A 22,604-nucleotide genomic window follows, 5' to 3' on the forward strand; every position below is an offset into this window, starting at 1 on the left:
TTAATTTTAAAGAAGTTGTTAAATTCAGGACCTCAATTTTTTTTTTTTTTAAATAAAAAAATAAAAAACGGTGAAAATTGAAACCCGTGGTTCCCGTGTGAGAAGCACTGGATGCTTTCGCCCAAATCATGCTGATGTAACTGTGACGACCTTAGAAAACTGAGGTCAAAGTGCCTGTAATTGTTGGCCGTAAGACAGCCGCTAGAGGAGATTTTTTTTTATTTTCATAAATGTAAACACTGTTGGTTCTCAGAAATGGCAATATTTTAAAATTCCTTTCCCCCCCCCCCCCCCTCGCCCCCAAAAAAAGGCCACATCTATGCAGAAAAACCACTGCATGAAGATCTTGTAATTCTCAATGCTTAGTGTCCCTTGAAAGGTTGTAGTCATCCCATCACCCACACACACTTGACTTTGTTTATAATTTTTAGTACATATATATGGGCAATGTGCGAATCTTAGTTCCTTTTTAGTCACCTCTATTTTGTTCTCTTCTGCCAATTGTGTTTGTGGCTTTCCCTTTTGTGGGGTTCTTTTGACTGATTGTGGCAACTGAAAAGGAACCTTTCGTACGTTCCACCCGTTGCCCAAGATTATGATATGTAAGAAAAAGTAGGGTCAAAACAAAACAGCAAAGTGACAGTGCCCTTTAAGTAAAAATGGAAAACAACTCAAAGTAGGCCAGCTAAGACGACCGTTTTTCTTTTTCCTTGCCTATAGGCACGTTGACGGCCTACTTATTTAAACAGGAAGCTGAATGCTTCCGTTCATATGATACAAGTAGCAACATTGAAATCAATGATGCAATGAGGGCGTTCCTCTCTTTCTGCCTTTTGACCTAATCCTCAGTGCTCTCGTATCGTTCACTGTGTCCGGGAATTGTACAGAAAGAAAACTGAAACCGTTTTTGAAAGCAGTGAAAATGTCTGTGTTATTGGACACCTAGCATATTAAATGCATGCCGTGTCATTTCTGAACTCTTATCACCAAGGAGAAAGGGGAACTATGGTGTTAGAATTACTAGCTCAGCTTTGTATTCTCCTGCAGGTGACAGGTGTCTTTTCTGGTGAGTAACTGCGTTTGGTAAAGTCATTTAAAAAAACTTAAGGGGGGAGATTCGTAGGATAGAAAAAAACTGATCAGAATGTGTGAATTGTTGAAAATTCTAACTGAATTTGAAATTTTTGGTCAAAATATTCGAAATGGAAAAATTATCCACTGTGATCAACTATTTTGGCCTCAAATTTAAATTGACTTTTAATTCCTAAAATTTTGTGAATAACCCTGTGGGGTATATACACTAAACACCGAATTGTATTGAATTGCAACACTTATGCTAGAAATTATGATTTGGAAAAATTCAACTGGGCTATAGTCATAACTTCTCTTTTTAGCCTAAAATATGGAATTCAGTGTTTAGTGTGACTAAACCTTTTTGATGCATGAAGTCATCTATTTAAACATTTATTTATTTAAAGGAAAACTCCAAGCAGGGCTGGTGCAAGGATTTTTGGGTACACAGGCGAAGATGCATTTTGACACTCCCATTTCTCACCAAAAAATGCATCTTCAACCAGTGTGCCCTTTAATCCCCTTCCCCTTTATACCCCACTTTTGTGTTTCTTATCCTCTCTTTTGAATGTATTACCCCCTTTAGTATATCTTATCCCCCATTTTTTCCCTTTTGAGCGTCTTACACCCCCTCTGTGTGTTTCTTACTGCCCTCACCCTCTTTGTGTGTCTCTTTGTACCCCAGCTCCTTTTGTGTGGCTCTTACTTCACTTAGCCCTTTTGTGAGCATATAGCTCCCCCAGCTCCGTTGTGTATCTTTCTCCCCTTTCCCATCCCCTCTGTGTTCTTCCACCTCCCAGCAGGGCCGGACTGGGGATACGAAGCAGCCCTGGAAAAAAATATATGCCAGCCCCATAAGTCATTGTGCTATGTAGGGTGTTTTATTTATTATATTATATTATATATTATTATATATATATATAATATATTATTGATACATTTCTTCATTTCTAATTCAAAATATTAGTCCTTTCAGGGTAATTCAATTATACAGTAAAGCATACTCACATACAGACACAGACAATCTTACTGATGCACACAAATAGGCTCATTGAAAGACAATCTCAATGACACACACAGACAAGGTTACACACACACAAATTTAGTACAGACAAACTCTGACACACACACAAGCTTACTACAGACAAGCTCACTGTCACACACACACGCTCACTACAGACAAGCTCACTGATGCGCGCACACTCTCCCTACAGGCAAGCCCACTGACACACACATGCTCCCTACAGAAGAGCTCACTAACACACATGCTCACCACAGACAGGCTCAGACACACACATGCTCCCTACAGACAAGCTCACTAACACACACACACACACATATATGATCCCTACAGACAAGTTCACTGATACACATACAAGCTCACTCACTAGCAGGTGCACACACACCGAAGCTCCCTCACTAGCAGATGCGCGTGTGCACACACACACACACACAAGCTCGCTCACTCACTAGCAGATGCACACACAAAGACATCCACACACACAGAGGCAGACAGTCACTGACACCGAGGCAGACATCCACACACACAGACACAGGCAGACAGCCACACACACACACACACACACAGGCAGGCAGACAGTCACACACACACACACACACACACACACAGACAGTCACACACACACACACACAGACAGACAGTCTCACACACACACACACACACAATCACAGTCACACAGGCAGACAGTCACACATACACAGGCAGACAGTCACACACTCACACACACACACAGGCAGTCACACACAGACACACTGACCTGCTTCATACCTCCACGTCCCTTAGGGCTCCTGGAGGCTGGTTGTTGGGGAAGCAGGAATTCCTTCCTGCTTCCCATGCAGCAGTTACCTGGGCCCCCACCGCACAGCAAGCTCTGCCCCTGCTGCACGCTAAGCCCCGCCCCCGCCGTGTTCCTGCCCCCTGCTCCCATAGGGCCCTGTGCGGCCGCACAGCTCACACATAGCCGGCCGGGATTACAGGAGCCTGATCACTGATGAATAGGGCTGTCAGCCCAGCCCCAGGTGCAGCGGCCCACCGGGAAATTTCCCAGGATCCCGGTAGGCCAGTCCGGCCCTGCCTCCCAGCCCCTTTTGTGTATCTCTTTCTCCCCTTCCTCACTCCCTCTGTCTTTTTCTCTCTCTCTACTTAGCCCCACTGTATGTCTTTCTCCCCCAGCCCATATTGTGTGTCTTTCCCCCAACAGCCCCTTTTGTGTGTCTCTTTCTAACCTTTCCCAGCCTCTCCATGTCTCTCTCTACCCTCCAGATCGATGTAATTTTCTCCGCCATCCCTTATGTCTGATTGTCTCCCCCAGCCCATGTCAGTCCCTTTTGCCCCTTACTCAGCTCCTGTCTGTTCCTTGTGCCCATTCCTCAAACCCTCTGTGTTTCTCTTCCCCCCAGCACCTTGTCTCTTTGTCTCCCCTCAGCCAATGTCTATCTCTTTTGCCCTCCCCCCTCGCAGTACCTCTGGTATCTCTTTCTCCCCTTCCTAAACCACCTGTGTGTCTCTTCCAAGTACCTTGCCTCTTTCTCCCCCCCAGCCCCTTTGTATGTCTCTTCCTCCTTCCAGCCCTTTGTCTCTTTTTCTTAAAAAAACACAAACCAAAAAAACGTTGAGCATGAAGGGTATAAGGAGGTTGTGTCGGCGAGGGCTTAACTAAAAGAAAGACTGAGGGAGGGGCGATAGAAGAACCCCCCTAAGAATTATTTTTAGCACAAATTTGATATTGGGATGCCTGGAACAGGGTGCAAATAACTCGAGACACCTAACACCAAAAAAATCCACTGCACCCCTCTCACACACACACATTGCACCCCAGAAACAGCACACCCCCACACACACACACTTCACCTCACACACACACACATTGCGCCCCACACACACACACTGCACCCTTCACATACACCGTGCACCCCTCACACACATTACATTCCAGACATACACAAAATTCCTAATACGCATACACAAGATCCTGTGCACAACTCTGGATCCTCTATACACACACACACACACACACACACACAAACCCTTTACACACTTTAAATCCTCTACACACTAAATCTCTGACTCCTATACACTCTCTGGATCACCTATGCACACACTAGATCCCCTGTAAGCAAACACATACTACTTTCCCTAAACACACAAACTTTACAACCCCTACACATACATCTATACACACTTGCTGCATCCCCTATACACACACTCTCTCATGTTCTAGCCATACTAGCCATATACCCCCTAGCCATATACAGTACACCACAAACACAACACAACTGAAACTTACATTTTTACAAAACACCAAACCAGAACCAACTCATTATACACATATGCAATCCCACAAACAGGCCACAAACACATGCACAATACACTTCCCTGGCCCTTTTGTCCTCTGGTATCCCACTTATGGAGATATCAGAGACAAGTCACAAGCAAACACAGTGCAAGCATGTTAATAAATCTGCTTGCGCTGCCCAAAACAAATACAGGGCTTTTTTTTTTTCCACATGAGAGCATTTTAGCAGGGTTCTGTGCGTGGGCTGCCCTGGAGGAGCATTGACCCAACTTGCTCATTTTGAGATGGGATGTGCTTGTCATGGGTGATAACAAAAAAATTAAAATTAAAAAAATACCCAGGTCGGGGCGGAGCTTACCAGCCGAACGAGCAAGTCGCACATGGCGGGAGCTCCCGCATCTGAGGCCCTGATTCTGGGCATTGCGCCCGACCACCGCAACGTGCCCGCGGCGGACAACGACCTTCACACCCAGGAGGTGATGCGGAGTCTGGAGATACCCGGTTCGGGACTCCCCGCCGCAGAATTGCCCGTTTTCCAGCCCGCGGCCTGCACGGGTGGGAGCCGTGGAGAGACGGCCGCTCTCCCGGTTCTCAGGCTGAAGAGGGGACACTCACGCACCGCTTCCCCCCCCCCCCCCCCCCCCATGGACCGGTGGGGGATATCCCGGTCTGCACCAACACGAGACACGCCAAACGGAGACATCAAAGCAGATGCTCCCCCAAGCAGTATGGAAGCTGTAGGGCCCAAGATGGCGGACAAGCCACACACCACTACACGTGGCCTGCTGCAACCACAACGCAGCACTGACAGACACGCAACGAAGAAGATGAGGGAGACGAAACATGGCACAAGGGACACCCTTGCCACCCCACCCAGACACCCCCAGGAGTTCTTTGACCAAATCTGCTCCAGCTTATGGTCACAACTCCGGTACAAGGTCCGGGCCTTCAAACAGGCGGCTCGAGCGGTGGCAGCATGGGTCCGACCAGCTACCCGGCGGCACTTGTGTGAGTATCCACAACGAGCCCCCAGGGCGGCCTCTGGAAAGGGACGAAGACAGAAGGCGAAGCAGCGAGTAGTGATGGCTCGCCTCACAGACGCCAATACTCACCTTTTCAAGCGTCCACAACCAGCAAAGAAAGCCCACGGACGAGCGACAGCCCAGCCCCAGCAATACCCCGAAGCAAGCAGACAAGCTAAGGGGCCAGCTCAAGAGACTGCTCTCAGCCGGAATAGTACAACCCCAGCACAAGCGGTGTCCCCCACGTGGCAAGCCTCGGACCGCTCTCAAACCCACGCCATCAGCCTGCCGCCCGCGGGCATAGGGTAAAAGGGGACATTTGCCTCTAGATGGCACAATAGTATGACACTGTGCAAAACCAATAGGCTACCTAGCTCTCTTAGAACTTTCCACGCTATTTGTGTCTCTCCCAGATAGGTGTTTATTTTCTACCAACGTGCATTGGCTTATATCGGCATTTTAGACCGCAAGTTGAACATGTTGAAACATGTTTCTACTAATATGCCTTCTCTTCTCTTCTCATCTTCTCACCTTCTCAGCCCTGTATTGATATAAACTAAATTGCGCTCAGGCAGCTTATAGACGAAATCCTTTTGGCATTGTATTACTTTAAATACCTGATTCAGTTACGCTGGTTACCTTACTATTTTAATATATGTCAATAAGTCTATCTGTATGTACACCTGCATGTGTAATCCTCCCTGACACATCAGACTAAAGCATAGCAAAGCATACATTAACGTGCAAACTACTGATAAGCGAGGATATGCAACAGAAACGTTCACCCTAAGCTACTGTTACCAAGCGATGATGTAACTTACTATAACTAATGCGAATAACCTATGTGTACCTAGCCTGCCTTAATAACATAAAAATTGTGCTTGTTCCATCTAAATGCTATATAACGGTTGACAAATCGGTATGCTCAATGTGTTGGAATATGCTGTTGTGGCATTGCTGACAAGCGGTTGTTATTCATGCACAGCAAAAATAAAGAATTACAAAAAATACCCAGGCCAAATTTTTTCCCTCAGCCTGGCACTGGGGGAGGGCATAGAATGAGCAGTAAGTAGATTCATGTCAGACCAGGTAGTGGTAAAGAAGATTCTCTACCATGATCCACGATGCCACACTACAGACACAGACAGAGTGAAACCCACAAAATGGGGAGGTGAGCGCAAGAGACACTTAGGGGTAAGGGACACAGGTGGGGTAAGAGACACAAAGGGGGAGGTAAAAGACACGATGGACAAAAGGCCCAAGACACTCTTAATGTATCTTACCCCCCCATGAGTAAGATTTTCAAAAGAGGAATAAGAAGGGGTAAGAGGCAAATGAGGGAGTAAGAGATCACAAAAGAGGAATAAAGATGCAAAACCATAAATAAAATGACAAAAAAAAGGATACAGTATCCAAAAAGGGGCAAAAGAGGTACAACACAGGGTACAAGAATGGCTAAAATGGCTAAAAGGGGAGTTAATAGACACAGTGGCGAAGACACATTTTGGGGTGCAAAATGCATCTTCACCTGTGTAGACAAAGATCCTTGCACTGACTTTGTGTCTGGCACTTCCATACGCCATAAGGACCTGTAATTTTGCACTAACACTGCTACCTGCATGGCCTTTGGTTGGACATGTGATGTTTTCAAACCAAAGATGGTGTCAGGAGTCTGAGGAACCATCACAACCACACAGACGGTGAGTGATACTCAACTCCAACTTGTACTCCGTGCATCACACAAATATCACGTTGTTGACTTGCTGGGGATACATTCCTAAAAACATCAATTATTGACTCTAATGATAACGAATGTGACTGTATTGTGCTATACACTCCCTTTCTTTGATTTTATTCAAGGTTTGTTTCATTTCTTTCCGTGTTGTTGCCTTGGTGTCTTCCTCACAGCCAGTCACTCTTATCGCTATTATTACACCGGGATCACAGAAAATGCAAATGGCCAGCCTGTGTTCACCGCCACCGCGTATGTGGATGATTATCCAATTGGAGCTTACACCAGTCACTCCAAAGAGTTTAAACTCCAAACCGACTGGATAAAGGAAAAAACAGATCCAGAACTGTGGGAGAGAAATAGTGAGATCTTTCAGGGTTGGGAGATCGAATTCAAAAAGGGTGTCAGGAGTCTGATGAATCATTACAACCACACAGATGGTGAGTGATACTCACGTTATACGTATACTCTGTGCTTCACAAGAATGTCCCATTGTAGACCTGCTGGGGGTACATCCCTAAAACCTCAATAAATGACTATGCTCAAAGTTGACTTTGTCACATAAAATCGCAATACATTTAGTTTGCTTTACTCAAGCTAGAGTTATTACCGTAATTGACAGGGTTGTTTGCTAAGCTCACAATTTCTCCAAAATTAAAGGACCACTATAGTGCCAGGAAAACAAACTCCCCCACAGGGTCCCACTCCTGTGTCTAAGATGTTCTATTAATTTTACATTCCTAGCAATTAACACTTCAGTAAATAATTCTGAAGATTCTTAGAATTCTTAGTCGATCGGAATTTCCCGTATCTGAGCAACTTGGGGAAGTAATAATTTAATATGGGCTGAATTTGCTTTAATTCATCCATGAAAATATGAGATATCCTTCAAATCGTATATCCCACACTTCAAACTATGGATAGACAGGATGGAGTAAGGTTGCAACATAAGAGATCATACTTTTTGTCCCAAAGTTTAGAATCAGGTGAATGTGTGAACAAAAATGAATTGGATATACCAAAAAATGCCACCATTATCTTTAACTACAACAGTGCATAAAATGAAGATTATTCTGACACTATAATTTCCATGAATTATGTAGCCATCAATTTGATCATTCAAAGAGTCTTTGTAGCACCCATATTTTTAATTGATTCACTACTCTTAGATACACAATGTAACTCTGCTACACTTTCACATGTTATTTGCAGGATTCCATACACTTCAGTGGATGTACGGCTGTGAGCTCCATGACAATGGCAGCATGAGTGGATACGATCTTGATGGATATGATGGAAAAGAGTTCATGGCCCTAGATGTAGAAAGAGTTATCCACACAGCTTCCCTTCCAGAAGCCGAGACCATTGTTGAGAAATGGAACACTGAAACAAATGAGGCAGAGAGAATGAAAAATTACCTGCAAGAGCAGTGTATCGAGTCATTGAAGAAATACATCCGTTCTGGAAAAGAGAACCTCGAAAGGAAAGGTGAGGAAGCAATTGGTTATTTTTCATAAAGTACTATACTGTATTGTCCTACTGCAATGTACATAATATATATGCTGTATTTTGTTAGTACAGTACTCACTAGCCTTATGTCCTTTTGGAAGATGGCTTAAAATATTTTGGAAATTTATCTCATGATTCCATTTCACCAAAGTGCATTTAAGTGGTTCTATGTATACAACTGCACATTAGTATTGGCTATTACTTTTTATTTTAAACCCTCATTCTGTGTAGACTTCTTGGTTTCTGTTGATTTTGTCAGAATTTATGCAGTTGAATGGGTGATGCGTCTATGGTGAAAATATGAGTTTGAAATGCAGTGAGACCTATTTTTTTTTTTTACTAGGGAGAGGGAACTTGTGAAATCTGATCTAGAACTGATTGGTTTGTTCCCAACTGATGGAAGTATTGTCATTATAGTGAAAATAATCCCATGATTGGAGTGTGGCTATCGGTGATTAATTTACAGCAACTGTCCATTAGATTGACAATGCAGAAAACCAGTTGGAAAATCCTGAAATAGTTTGGCAAGAGGCAAGTGGAAAGGGCAGTTGTATGCTAAATGAATGGTGGGAACTTGGAGAAAATGCACAGTCAACCCTGGAGAATAAGGCATGATAAATCACTGCCAACCATACTTTAGTTCTCTACCTATCTTGTTTGTGGTTTTTCTTTAGTTCTTCCAGAGATAAACATTTCTGAGAAGACAACGGACAATGGCATAACCCTACACTGCCATGCCTATGGATTTTACCCCCGAGATATTGATGTCAAGTGGATGAGAAATCATAGAGAAGAGGTTCCTTGTCAAGATGACCAGTACATCCTGCCCAACACTGATGGAACATACCAGGTCCAAGCTTCTATACACATTCTGTCCAAAGATGGGGACAGCTATTCTTGTCATATTGATCACAGCAGTCAGACGGAAACTCGTATCTTGACATGGAGTAAGTGTCCTATAATTCATGAACCTAGAGATACATTGGAACCATAAAATGTCAGCGTGACCTTCTGGGGTTGCTCGATTCCTGTTATTCTCTGTGTTAGGGTTATTGTACAGTTGTTGTATATAGATTTTGAATAAACGTTACAAATAGGCAAATGAGCAAATTACCAGAAAAACAGTTTCCATGGACACTGTTCTTCAATCATGCTATCCTCAAGGCTTCTCAGTATTACTCACATTTAGGGCTTGACTCTTATACCGAGATGTTTCACACTTTTAAGTAATCCCTCCACAATATAATTCCATGGGTGCCTAGGCCAGAGGTTGTGGGATACTGAAAACCGAATTGCAACATTCGGGCCAAACCAACCCAGCTGTGCCTATTTGGGTTGAATTTAAAAAAATATATATTTATCAAATTCGCTATGTTGTCCAAAGTTCAGGTATTTTAACAAACCCCAATACATTAAATTAGCTCCCCTTTCTTACTGAGAATCCTATGAGTGTTGAAGCTTGGAAGGTATTTTTTTTAACAATTAATTCATTCTAATTTAAACACGTCTTGTACTAATTAAAGTTTCTGGCTTCTGCCAGATTGAAATAAAAAGTCTCAAAGCTCTAAGGCTGTGTCCTGGGATCTCTGTATTCAAAGATCCTAAAGCTGTTTGTTGGTTTGGAATTTTAACCATCCGTTCATTGTCTACATGACATCATCTCTACTCCATTTTCTTCCACAAACTACGTCTCTCTTCTTTAACAGAACCCACGAAGGATGCGACAATATATATTGTCATGGCTTTGTGTGTCTCAGTGATTGTCCTGGTTACTGCACTTGTTGTAATATGGAAGCGCCGGGGTGCTGGTAAGTGTTAAAAACTAATTAAATAACTCCCAATGTAGTGTTTTATTTTATGTATAACTATGTTATTCTGTTTTTAATTTCGTTCTTTCTATTGTAGGAAATAACAACTCTAACTATGCTCTCTCTACAAGTAAGTTAACAATGTACTGTCTTAAAATGTGGGTGCAATGTGTGATTGAATAATAAACCACTTACCGGGTGGACAAATACCGACATTAAATGTGCTTCGAAGTTGGTAAAATCCACTTTGTAATTAAAAAGACTGTTTTTGTCTGTTTGTTTTTAAATAAGGAATTTTGTTAATGAAATTATAAAAATGTGAGGGTGGGGGGCCTAACAACCGACCAACATAGTCTCACATGGCTGGAGCTCCTCATTAAAAGCATATAACTAATCCTATCAAACGTCAAAAATACTATTGATCCAGAGGACTGCTCTGATGAGTATTTGGTCTGAAACTTACTGGATCCAGAGGGCAACACCTGCATTTGGCTTCACTGCGGCATGTGGATGTTGCTGAGGCAGTGGAGGCAGCCTACCCTCTGCCCTGGCTGTGCACTAGCTGGTCTCTGAGCCCTGTCCCCACCCATGCCCCCTTTGGTCTGGCAGAGGATATCCTGGTCTCCATTAATGATCTCTCATGGCCTTTTCTGAGAGACCCTTGTAATTGCACATGGATTGGTTGATTCAGGCCTACTATATAAGATGTGACCTGCTTCTCTGCATGTCTCCACACAGCTGCCCTCCTAGGTGGACTCGTTTCTTCAGTCTTTTGAGCACAAATCCTCACTGTTTTGGGTGAAGTTCCTCAAATGAATAATGCTACACCTCTGTATCGGGCCTCCCAGGGTATGTTTCGGGGTCAAGTATGCTAGGCAGACTTTCTACAGGGTATCCCCTGCATGGCATCGCGGAGGGAGAAGCACAAGCAAAAGCAGCGGCCCGTGCATAATCGCCAAAGGTCCATGTTCCAGCCTCGCTTTACTTTGCTTAAATTTGCTCTTGGCTACTTAAGCTGGAACCTCTACTTGCCACGTAAATCACTGTGTTAATACTTTTTCTCATGAGGCAAATTAGTCGCAGCATTTTTAAATCCATTTTCACCTAGCTTTTGCTTTTGAGAACCTTACTAGACCGTTCACATACTAAAAATGGGGCAATATTCATCTGCATACACTATATTCTGCTAAATGCTAACTGTGAAATATTATTAAAACAAGGCACAATCATAAACAATACTAAACTTTCTAGAAGTGACTTTTGGTAATAGCAGCCACCCCCTTAAGGCTCCTCTTAGAAATCCTCCATGTACATCAAGCATGCAAAAAAAAAAACAACAGATAGGGTTTCAGCTGTTCCTAAAAATATAAATGCAGAGAATAGTATAATATATACAAACAAAATATGTGATCACAACCCCAGTGAGAAACAGTGATAATATACAAAAAACGGAGCTTCCCTGTACAAGGTGAAGTTTCCTGGAAAAGGTCCCCAAAGACTTCCTCTTGTCTTCAGCATACATACAAAATAGAGTAGGGGATTATCTGCTAAACACAGATAAAATGGAAAAACATAGCGTTTAACTGTGTGGGAAAAATAAGGATGTATAATAAGCAATTGGCCACTCACAAATTTTCAGATGTAAAAAAGCCTTGAGTGTAATCTTTTTCCTCCAGATTTTCTATGTTCATCCTCACACTCCCATCAGTAGTTTAGAGATATTTGATGTATATTTAAAACAATCAGCATATCACCACTGGGCGTCCTACGCGTTTCGTCCTAAAATAGGACTTCCTCAGGGACTTGGTGCATCAAATGACAGCAGAAAAACAAATATCAAACATATTTGTTTTTCTGCTGTCATTTGATGCACCAAGTCCCTGAGGAAGTCCTATTTTAGGACGAAACGCGTAGGACGCCCAGTGGTGATATGCTGATTGTTTTAAATATACATCAAATATCTCTAAACTACTGATGGGAGTGTGAGGATGAACATAGAAAATCTGGAGGAAAAAGATTACACTCAAGGCTTTTTTACATCTGAAAATTTGTGAGTGGCCAATTGCTTATTATACATCCTTATTTTTCCCACACAGTTAAACGCTATGTTTTTCCATTTTATCTGTGTCTAGAGAATAGTATAATATTGCAACACTGCAATTCGCCAGAACAATATTGGTTGCACGCACAGGACGTCAGACGATATAGTGCCTCAAAGCCTCCCTTGGACTTACTAGGGGACTCCCAACACACCTCCTTCGATTGGAATCTCTGCAAAAACGCTCAGGAACACCGGGTGCAAATTAGAAAATTTATTCTAAATGTAATAATAAAACAAAAATTGCTCCTATGCCTTTTTGTCCGGCAGCTCCAGACTCCCTCAGGGCAGGGACCATAATTAGAAAAACATGTAAATAAAATAAACAAGCATAAACCCCCCCAGCAACCCCCCCCCCCCCCCCCACAGTGTCCATTTAAATAGTTCTTGTCCTGCGTTCACGTTTGTCCGTGTCGCTTGTCATTAATTTTAATCTTCATTGTTCTGATGTATTCCTGCGCTTATTGGAATATATTTTTCTTTATTAATGCATTAAAAAGTGGTAATAACCACAAAAAAAAATGACAAACAAATGATCAAAAAACTGACACTGTAATCATTCTGGTGGGGAACAGATGTCTAAGAAAATAAATCGTTATAAACATGTGTTCGTGAACATAGTGACCTCACCAGAAGTGTCAGTATATGTTCCCGACGTAAGGGGGTAAAACCCATATCTGTAGATCCCTACAACGTCAGAAACAAGGGGGGGGGGCTTTCCAAGTGGGATAAATGGAGAGGACCTGTGCAGAGGTTTCCAGTGTCCTCACTGTGGATAGCTAAGTGCTAAAGGGAAGATAGTTTCGCACAATTCATCAGACACGGGTAAACTACCCACAATGTCTGTTAGTGTTCCAACGTGAGTGGGTAAAGTCTCTGTATATAAACCCCTAAAAGCGTCAGAAGAGAATGGATTAGAAAGCTTCACTAGTCAAACCAAAATCTATAGAGAGGTCCTGTTCAAAAGTTTTCAGTGTCCTCTCAGGAGAAGCTAGGTGCAAAAAAACAGTAGTTTTGCACATAATGGACATGAGGTGTAAGTGTATACTGAGACCACCTGGGTACAAGGCATCAGTACATTCACTTTAACCATATATTATAGGCATAGATAAGTAACAAATTACATAGATGAATAGCGTAAATAGAATCTTGAGTATAGGTGAATGGGCGATCGTGAGGGTTGGGATCTCCTGGGTGGAGATCACTAATACACCCGATACACAGAGTAGCCCCAATTAACAATATAGCATATATGCTGGCATCCCCTCTGATGAGCTGCGGGCGAAACGCGCGCGTCAGGGGCCTCTCGACGATCCACAGCTATCATTACTTCTGATGCACAAAGATTTCTCTCCTGTTATGGCGTTTGTGGCACCATGGATCTCGAGCTGACTATAGCTTTTACTGGGAAGGGAAAGGACTAGTGGCTATGTTCCTACTGCTACGAACTAGCCACCTAATACTTTTCTATTATTGGCCACCCTGCCGGCCGACTGCAACACCGACCTGCCTAGTTTAGCTTTAAGTTTTACATTTATTTAAGTATAATGTATTCGGGGTATACTTCTGACCGTTAAGGTACCCGTCCATATATCCATAAGGCTCGATAGGGCACGATACGAGACTTATAGGTGCATACCATGCCAGCATATATGCTATATTGTTAATTGGGGCTACTCTGTGTATCGGGTGTATTAGTGATCTCCACCCAGGAGATCCCAACTTAAAAAAAATTAAAAAAAAATGTAAACATATCGAATAAAACAGTAGTGCGCTTGGCAGAGAAATGTCCATGTGCCCTTACAGAGGACCACTCTCAGGTGGTATGTGAGTTACTTCTATTTTGAGAGATTTAGTGATTTTAAAAAATATATTTCCAAAATAATCTGTTTAATAGCAAACATTTGTTTCTCATTTTGCAGCTGAAGATAAGGATGTGCCTGTGTCCCTTCCAGCTGTCTGAGGTAACTGCAGGTAATGGGATTTTCTTAATGGAATAACTGTGCCTACCCCATACACAAATGATCATCAATTTATTTTGTTTAACTCCATATTATACCCAAAGTACATAGGTTATACTTGACTGACGTTTACAAATCAAATTTATTTTTTCCATTTTTTTTTTCAATTCTTTAAAAAAACAATTAAGTAAGATGGATGTGAAGAATCAATCAGATGCCAATTCCTTTTTGTTAAACTGTGTACCAGCCCTGCCAGGTATTAATTGTTGTAATACAATCTGGATAAGCGGAATGCTGTTTAAATCACCAGATTTGCCATTAAGACATGTATTCAGAGCAAATCCTAGAGTTTCAAGCGCATTTTCAGTGAATGTAAACATCTGTTTTTTTTTCTCATTTAACAAACAATTAAAAATTATCAGATTGACCCTGATTTTTTTTTCTGTAGGAGGAACATTTCCAAAATACATCCACCTGTTTTTTGCCCTCAAAATTACAGAAACCCACATTATTTTGCCATTAGCTGCACAAGCAGTGGGATTGTAACATTCAGTTCTGAATTAATGTATTATGAACCACATAAAAGGTCTAAAATCCGGTATAAATTAATGTCCATTCGGGAGCGGTCTTGCTAACGTTGGGACACATTGTTGTGAACAGTCAATAGTCCATACACATTGAAATAGTCAACTGTTGTTGTGTTTTTCTTGCAGGCACGTGTATCCTTCTGATTTCAAATCCCATCTTCTTGATATTAATATACAAGACTTGGCAAAGCACTAGACAAATATTTTTGAAGTTCAGTGACTCGTTATATACATAAATATTAATATTACTACAGACATTCTTTCCTTGCAAAGCTTGTTTTCACATCTTACATCTTATCCTTGTAGGATCTTTTTATTCTCTTGGAATCATAGGTACAATTAGAATATTATTAGTTCTTGAACAATGGTTCTCCGTATGTTTCACTTTCAACATAATATGTTATTGGCTTATCTGTTGTTCTTTCTGTGTGATAAAAAAAAAAAAAAAAAAAGAAATATATATATATATGTATATAATTGCAAGCATGCCTCAAATATAGCTTGTGTGAGTTCAATATGTGGGTTATGGTAAATTTGCTAAAATACACTTTTTATGTTAAATCAAATCTTTTTTAATAACGCGGTACTCTTCCACAAAGATGGGTGGGTACTTGCTGTCTGTATGATGTTTTCCTTTTAAAGAGGAACGCATCGCCATCCAAGAAAGGACTAAAGATTTATGGATGGTTTGATGATGATGATACGTCTTGTGACTCCACATCGACAATCACCCCAACTGCTCTGTTCCTTGCTTACTTTTGAGGGGAACTACATTTTGGAGTCTCTGAAGTTGCAAACTTCCACGGAAAAGCAGCGACAAGAAGTATTAAGGAATGAGACCTGTGAAGGTTTTCTTGGACCCAAAGCTGGTTTAACTGTGCTATAACTGTTAACATTAGCCACAAGACTCAAGTCAGCCTTTTAGCCCAATGAGTTTACCAGGTATACTTTGCATTGGCTCTCCAATATCGCCACCATCTTGGATGTTGACCACGCTTTTGGTTGGTAAGATTTCACAGAAATGGACCTTATATGGATTTTCATTAATTTCATGAGTAAAAATTGCACGTGGTTTCTGGACAGATACCAACCTTTGCAGCTCTGATGGGGTTCTATGCAGGATATATAGCCAAGCCAACAAAGCAATGGAAACATCCACTTCAAACCCAGCAGACTGTTATGTACCCTCTTCCAACGTATTCTATTCTGTAAAAGTGGGGCAATCATCATGTGGGATCCAGTAGAACCAGCAGGTGCATTTGAGTACTTTGAGAACTCGAGCTATTACATGTTAAGCGTCTATGACTTGCTGTTGTGGGGTTGCCCCTTTGTCATTGTTTGATGTCCTGGTATTTCTTTTACATTTGTCAGAGGAAACGATTTAATAAATGTAAATTTTTATTAAGGATATTGGTTTTATCCACTCTGTAGTCTCACCTTAGCTATTTTTCCTGTGCATATATGTTTCCATGGTTTGGAGTCCTAAATTTCAGATAATTACATAGCCACGAGCTGTGGGGTTATTTAACATACATATTCCTGGATATTTTGTATTTTTCTTTACTTTGCTAACCAGAGGCGCCTCTAGACTTTATGAGGCCTTAGGCGAAACTCAAACATGAGGCCCCACTAACAAAAAAGTGAAAAAAATAGAGTTGCAATACATGCACAGTTTACCTGTGTATGTGCCTGAGAGTGTATCTGACAGAGAGTATCCATATGTGTGTGAATGTATGTCTCTGTGAGCATGTTTGCGTTTTTGTCTGTGAGCATGTATGTGAATGGGGTAGCTGCTTGAAGTGTGTTGTGTGTATGGGGGTCTGCCTGTAGCCTTTGTGCATTGTGCTTATGGCAAAGCTATGTTTCCTGACCGTGTGTGTGTGATAAATGTCTTCAGCTGGTGACTGTGACAAGGTGAGTAAAGGGGTACCAGTGGCAGGGAGAGCGTGACAAGGCGAAGGGGGTGAATGGACGGGGGGGTTGTGAGAGAGAATGAGGACAGGGAGTATGACATGGTTTGATGAGGGAGTGAGATAGGGCGAGTGGAGGTAAGTGTGTCAGGGCAATTGTGGCATGGTAGGAGGGACGAGTGTGACAGGATTAAGAGGGGTTAATGTGACAGGGTGAGTGTGGCAGAGTGAGGGCAGGTGATTCTGGAGGGGGTGAGGTTAACAGGATTAGGAGTGGTTAATGTGAGTGTGGATGCACAAACAGGCTGACAGTGTGGGGGGGGGTGACAATGTGTGGGGAGGTGACAGCGTGAGGGGATGCTAACAGTGTGTCTGGGGAGGCTGTGTGTGTAAGGGGGGAGGTGATACTGTGTGTGAGGGAGGGTGATGTTGACAGTGGGTTGATGGTGAGAGGGAGAAGGGGGTGATGGTGAGGAGGGTGATGGTGTGAGGGATGGTAATGTGAGGGGGGTGATGGTGTGAGCGAGAGGGGGGTGATAGGGAGAGGGGGGGGGGGACTAAATACCCTTTTTTTTTATTCCCTGGTGGTCCAGTGTGGGCTGCCTGGTGGTCCGGTGGGCTCCCTGGTGGTCCGGTGGCCATTACATCTGGTCTGCAGCTCCGCAGAGCTGTATCTCGCGAAACCCGTCAGAGCATTGCCGTGGTAACCCGCGGCAATGAATGATTGGCCAGTTCTCGCAAGACACATGGTCTGCAGCTCTGCAATTGCTGGCCGGGCAGACATGCACCCGGGGCATACTGAGCAAGCCGCCGGGCCCCCTCCTGGTGTCGGATCCTCGGTCACTGACCGAGGATCCAACACAGTCTGCCCTAAGGTGGTTTAGGCGGCTGCCTAAACTGCTTACTTAGAGAGCCGCCTCTGTTGCTAACTGTCCCAGAAAGTGCAGTTCTGGAGCCCATACTGCGGTAGCCCATGGCCAAGCCAACTTACGCATTTTCATTGTCCATTTTGTCCAACCTATGTGAAAAGGTAAAAGGAAAAAAAACAAAGATTCACTCACTTCTCACTGAATTTATTTACCATTGTTGCGGACATGTCTATGCCAAGTATGTCTGCTTGTTTATTGCACAACCAAAATAAAGAATGTCCACACAAAAAAACAGCAAACCAACAAATATTCATGAAATAAATAAATACCCACTAACAGGTAGGGTATTATTGGATATGTAGACCTGATGCAGCTAAAGGGCCAAGGTTAGACTACCTTCGAACATGAACTTCATAGACCTGTGATTCAGGCTAATGAACAATAGACATGTGCAATTCGTTTCGAACCGAATTTGAATTCGGACGAATTTCGGGCAATTCGGACATTCGGGTACTTCCAAAGTGCCGAATTGCTGAGGTCCCGAAGTTGCCGAAGTTCCGAAGCACAGTATTGCCTAAGTACTAATATACTTACCCAGTGAGAGAAGAAGAACGTTACATTGTAAACAATTTTAAATAAAAAGTATACAAACATAGCCAGGATTCAGCTGTAAGCATTTGCAACACTTACAACAATCAAGTAACATACATTCATATAAAATGTAAGTTACTTGGCCAGTCAATGTAATGACAGGAATGAATAAGTAGATAACTCCCTAATTCCCACGGTATTAGGGAGCTATCTACTAAAAGGCTGAAAGACCAAATTTGGTCTTTCAGCCAAATTTACTAATACTAAGTAAAGATTACTTAGTATTAGTAAATTATGCCCCTACTCACTATACCGCGAGTAGGGGCATGTCTATTAAACAGTGAGCAGCCTGTTTAAGTAAAATAATGGGGGGGGCTACAGTAAAATAAGGGGGGGAAACCTAATGTCCTCCCCCCTGGCCCCCACCCCTGAGCGGTGGGTGGGGGCCCTACAGTAAAATAAGGGGGGCGACCTAATGTCCTCCCCCCTGGCCGTCCACCTCTGAGCGGCGGGTGGGGGCCCTAAATTGGAATAAGGGGGGGACCTAAGGTCCTCCCCCCTTGCCCCCATCCCTGAGCGGCGGGTAGGGGCCCTAAATAAAAACGCCCCCCCCCCCCTAGGTTTGGGAACCCCTAGTCACCTGGGGGGACATTTTTTTAGGGCCCCCCCCTTATTAGTATTTAGGGCCCCCACCTGCCGCTGAGGGGTGGGGGCCAGGTGGAAGGACACTAGGTCCCCCCCCTTATTCTAGTTTAGTGCCCCCACCCACCGCTCAGGGGTGGGGCCCATGGGGGAGGACATTAGGTCCCCCCCTTATTAGTATTTAGAGCCCCCACCCGCCGCTCAGGGGTGGGGGCCAGGGGGAGGAGACATGCCCCTACTAGACATGCCCCTACTCGCGGTATAGCGGTAATATTAAGTAATTTTTACTTAGTATTAGTAAATTTGTCTGAAAGACCAATTTAGGTCTTCCAGCCTTTTGATAGATAACTCCCTCCCCAAGTTCCGAAGTGTTGAAGTTCCGAAGTGTTGAAGTTCCGAAGTGTTGAAGTGCCGAATTGCCGAAGTCCCGAATTGCGAAAATCCCGAATTTCGGAAAGCCTAACTGAACCGAAAATTTTCCCCATGCACATGCCTAATGATCAATAGGTATAAGAATAATCATAATTTTTGTGGAACATATGCTTAGTAGTAGGCGAAAATGAATTAGAACATGTCCGTAAAAATGCAAGGTGGACGAAGGATACAAATATTTATTTTGTTATCTTTGAAATTTGGAACAGAAACATTCTGTAGACCCCTCTATGGGAAATTAAACATCAAACTGTAAAAGGTCATATAGACATACATAAACAGCAGTACGTAGACACTTACACAACAATCTATATGAAACAACCAAGATGGTATGTATGTTAAATCACACCAAGATGGTGTACACTAAGATTAAAAAAAAAACTGCACTACAGGTAGAACATTCATCAATCTGGGGACAGAATCCAGAATATAAAGTGGACAGTTGGGGTAAGTTTCTAGATAGATTATCTAAATTGGCAACTAAGCTATTGGAATGTCATAAACTATATATGTTTCTTTTCTGGGTTACGAAAGCAACAGGAAAAGTTAGATAAAAATCCAGACATTTCAGAAGGTGTCCACAAGTTTGATAGTCTCAGGTAAGTTATAAAATCACGCGCAGTTTGCTATGTCTTGTTTCTCCTGTTTTACAGAACAGCTTGGCTGGAATCCCAGAGATATTTTATTTCAAATTCTATGCTGTTGCTGGGCATGAGGAAGTGGAACCTGACATCCATCAATCTCAACTTAATCTTAGCTCCACACCTTGGCAAGCTGTGCTACTATATCATCATCCTATACTACAACTTACATAATGTTTCTAGTGGTAGAGAGGGACGACTGAGCATTGAAGGAACCTCAAAACCCATCACAACATTCCATCTTCAGAATCAGGTTAGTGAAGAACCTTTGGTAACGTCTGGCCAGGTTTTTCTGTGTAATAAAGATGGTTTAATACAGAGGGAGTTTAGCTGTCACTCAAAGAAAAGTAGAACAAAGTTTTAAGAGTGGAACAAACACCATCAAACTAAAGACAATGGCCCTGCTCGATTTATTTGTTTCTGTAGTGATTGCTCCATTGTTTTTCTTGTTCGTTTGTTTTTAATTGCACCATGTTTTTGTTGGTAGCATCTGTGTAAATCTTTCCTTTGATTAATCAAACCTTGCTACTGTCTTGTTTGGCGTTTGTCTTCTATTTGAAGACTGTAAATGTGTTCTAGACCCATGGGTTTCTGAGGTGGGAGATGTAGAAGGCAACATGGTCACTTCCAGGGATGCCCTCAAGTCAATTCCAGTGTAATTTGGAAAATATCATCTCTGACAGCTCCCGGGTTTATTGGAAATCAAATAATATTAATTTGGTAGCAAGGAGATATTACTTGAAGCTATATTTTGGTATAGGATGTCCTGAGTAGTTTTGGGTGCCCTTTTTTTTGCCTATTTTCTAAAGGCTGGTGGTTGGAGAAGTGCTTTAAAATGAAGCTCAGCAGAGTGTATCTGGGTCTAAAGTTAGATAGCTCTGTCTCACTTTCTCCCACTTCAGTTCTTTAAGGAATATCTGTTACAGATGACTAGATAACTTGGAAATCCCAACCACATCATGGTTTGTGTTAGTAGCTGACTGAATGCCGTTCTGGTTGTAATTTTGTTTCTTGAGAAATTAAGAAAACATTTAAATCTGCTGAAAAGAGGTTCTGCAATAGCAGCCTGACAGAGGAGTTTGAACCAACTGTGACTTCAGGGTTACGTTTTATTCTTGCAGGCAGCAGAAAAAAACACATCTGGACCCCTAATCGCAAGGAACAATTTACAAGTAGCAGCACATGACGGATCAAGGAGAGCAGTGCAGGAGTGCACGGATCATACGACATCCATGAAGCAAATGTTGCTCAATAAAATCCGTGTGAGTACATCAACTGACATTTATAATGTGGACGGGCATGTGATACAGTTTATAGATGAAATAGAAATGTCACAGGAAACAGTGGGGTTTATTTTTTACTAATTTGGTTATTGTGAGAAATTGATAGATGCAGCTGTTAGCCCCTTAAGGACCAAACTTCTGGAATTAAAGGGAATCATGGCATGTCACGTGTCCTTAAGGGGTTATGGGCATTATCAAATGTTACAAGTGCTAAAAATGAAAAGTTGTATATTTTAAACTTGGCGCTGTGTAAATATCATTGTTAAGCTGGCTATGGTTAGCCTGGCACTGTGTACATGTCGTGGTAAACAAGCACCTATCAAGGCAAAATAGCGTTATAGCAGGTTCAGGTGAAGCTGGTATCATGTCCTGGTATGACATGTTGGGGCGAGCCTGGCACTGTGTACATATTAGCGTCAAGCTGGTTGTGGTAAGCCTGGTTCTGTGTATGTTGTGGTTGGTATCTACACGTTGTGGTATACAAGCACCTATCAAGGTAAAATTGCTTGCCATTATACAAATATTGTTGTTAAACTGGTGAGCCTGGGGCAAGACTGAAACTGAGTATTTTCTGGAATAACAGGCTGAGGTGAAGCTGGTATCATGTATGTCATGGTATAGAAAGTTCGGGAGAGCCTGGCACTGTGTACATGTAATATGGCATGTTGTGGTGAGCCTGGCACTGTTTACATATTGTCGTTAAGCTGGTTGTGATGAGCCTGGCACTGTGTATATGTAGTATGGCAGGTTGGGGCGAGCCTTGCACTGTGTACATGTAGTATGACAAGTTGGTGCGAGCCTGGCACTGTGTGTACATGTGGTATGGCATGGCGGGGAAAGCCTGGCATTGTGTATGAGTTGTGGTACGGCAGGCTGAGGTGAAGCTTGCACTGCATATTGTCGTTAAGCTGGTTGTTGTGAGCCTGGCACTGTGTACATGTAATATGGCAGGTTGGATTTTATATGTCTATATTTATATTTTTATATACGTAATAAATATCTAAAAGACAAAATCTATTGCTTCCAAGACAATCCTTATTTTATATTGTATTCTCAATTATTTATATATGCAAATAGAGGATCTCTTACTAACTATATAAAATTATGGATAAGATATCTGTATGGTTAGCC

The 22,604-nt window shown here is 42.5% G+C and overlaps 1 protein-coding gene across 4 annotated transcripts; it reads left to right on the forward strand.

The window, feature by feature from the left end:
• Window positions 1-798: 798 nt before the first annotated feature.
• On the forward strand, window positions 799-21,424 carry LOC134582800 (major histocompatibility complex class I-related gene protein-like). 4 transcript variants are annotated; one of them, XR_010086273.1, is made up of 9 exons: window positions 799-1,066; window positions 7,319-7,582; window positions 8,355-8,630; window positions 9,326-9,598; window positions 10,358-10,459; window positions 10,557-10,589; window positions 14,480-14,531; window positions 20,203-20,443; window positions 21,312-21,424. XR_010086273.1 is itself a non-coding variant. In XM_063439453.1 (8 exons), the coding sequence occupies exons 1-7, from the start codon at window positions 955-957 to the stop codon at window positions 14,518-14,520; spliced, it is 1,101 nt and encodes a 366-aa protein (XP_063295523.1). In that variant the 5' UTR covers window positions 799-954; the 3' UTR covers window positions 14,521-14,531; window positions 15,232-15,496. The 4 variants fall into 4 exon arrangements, 3 of the variants coding, with proteins under 3 accessions (XP_063295523.1, XP_063295524.1, XP_063295525.1); XM_063439453.1 differs by lacking the exons at window positions 20,203-20,443; window positions 21,312-21,424 and adding an exon at window positions 15,232-15,496; XM_063439454.1 differs by lacking the exons at window positions 20,203-20,443; window positions 21,312-21,424 and adding an exon at window positions 15,232-15,496 and having other exon boundaries at window positions 14,480-14,521.
• The last annotated feature ends 1,180 nt before the right edge of the window (window positions 21,425-22,604 follow it).

This window comes from Pelobates fuscus, chromosome 13 (assembly GCF_036172605.1).
Source record: "Pelobates fuscus isolate aPelFus1 chromosome 13, aPelFus1.pri, whole genome shotgun sequence".
Taxonomy (NCBI): Eukaryota; Metazoa; Chordata; class Amphibia; order Anura; family Pelobatidae; genus Pelobates; species Pelobates fuscus.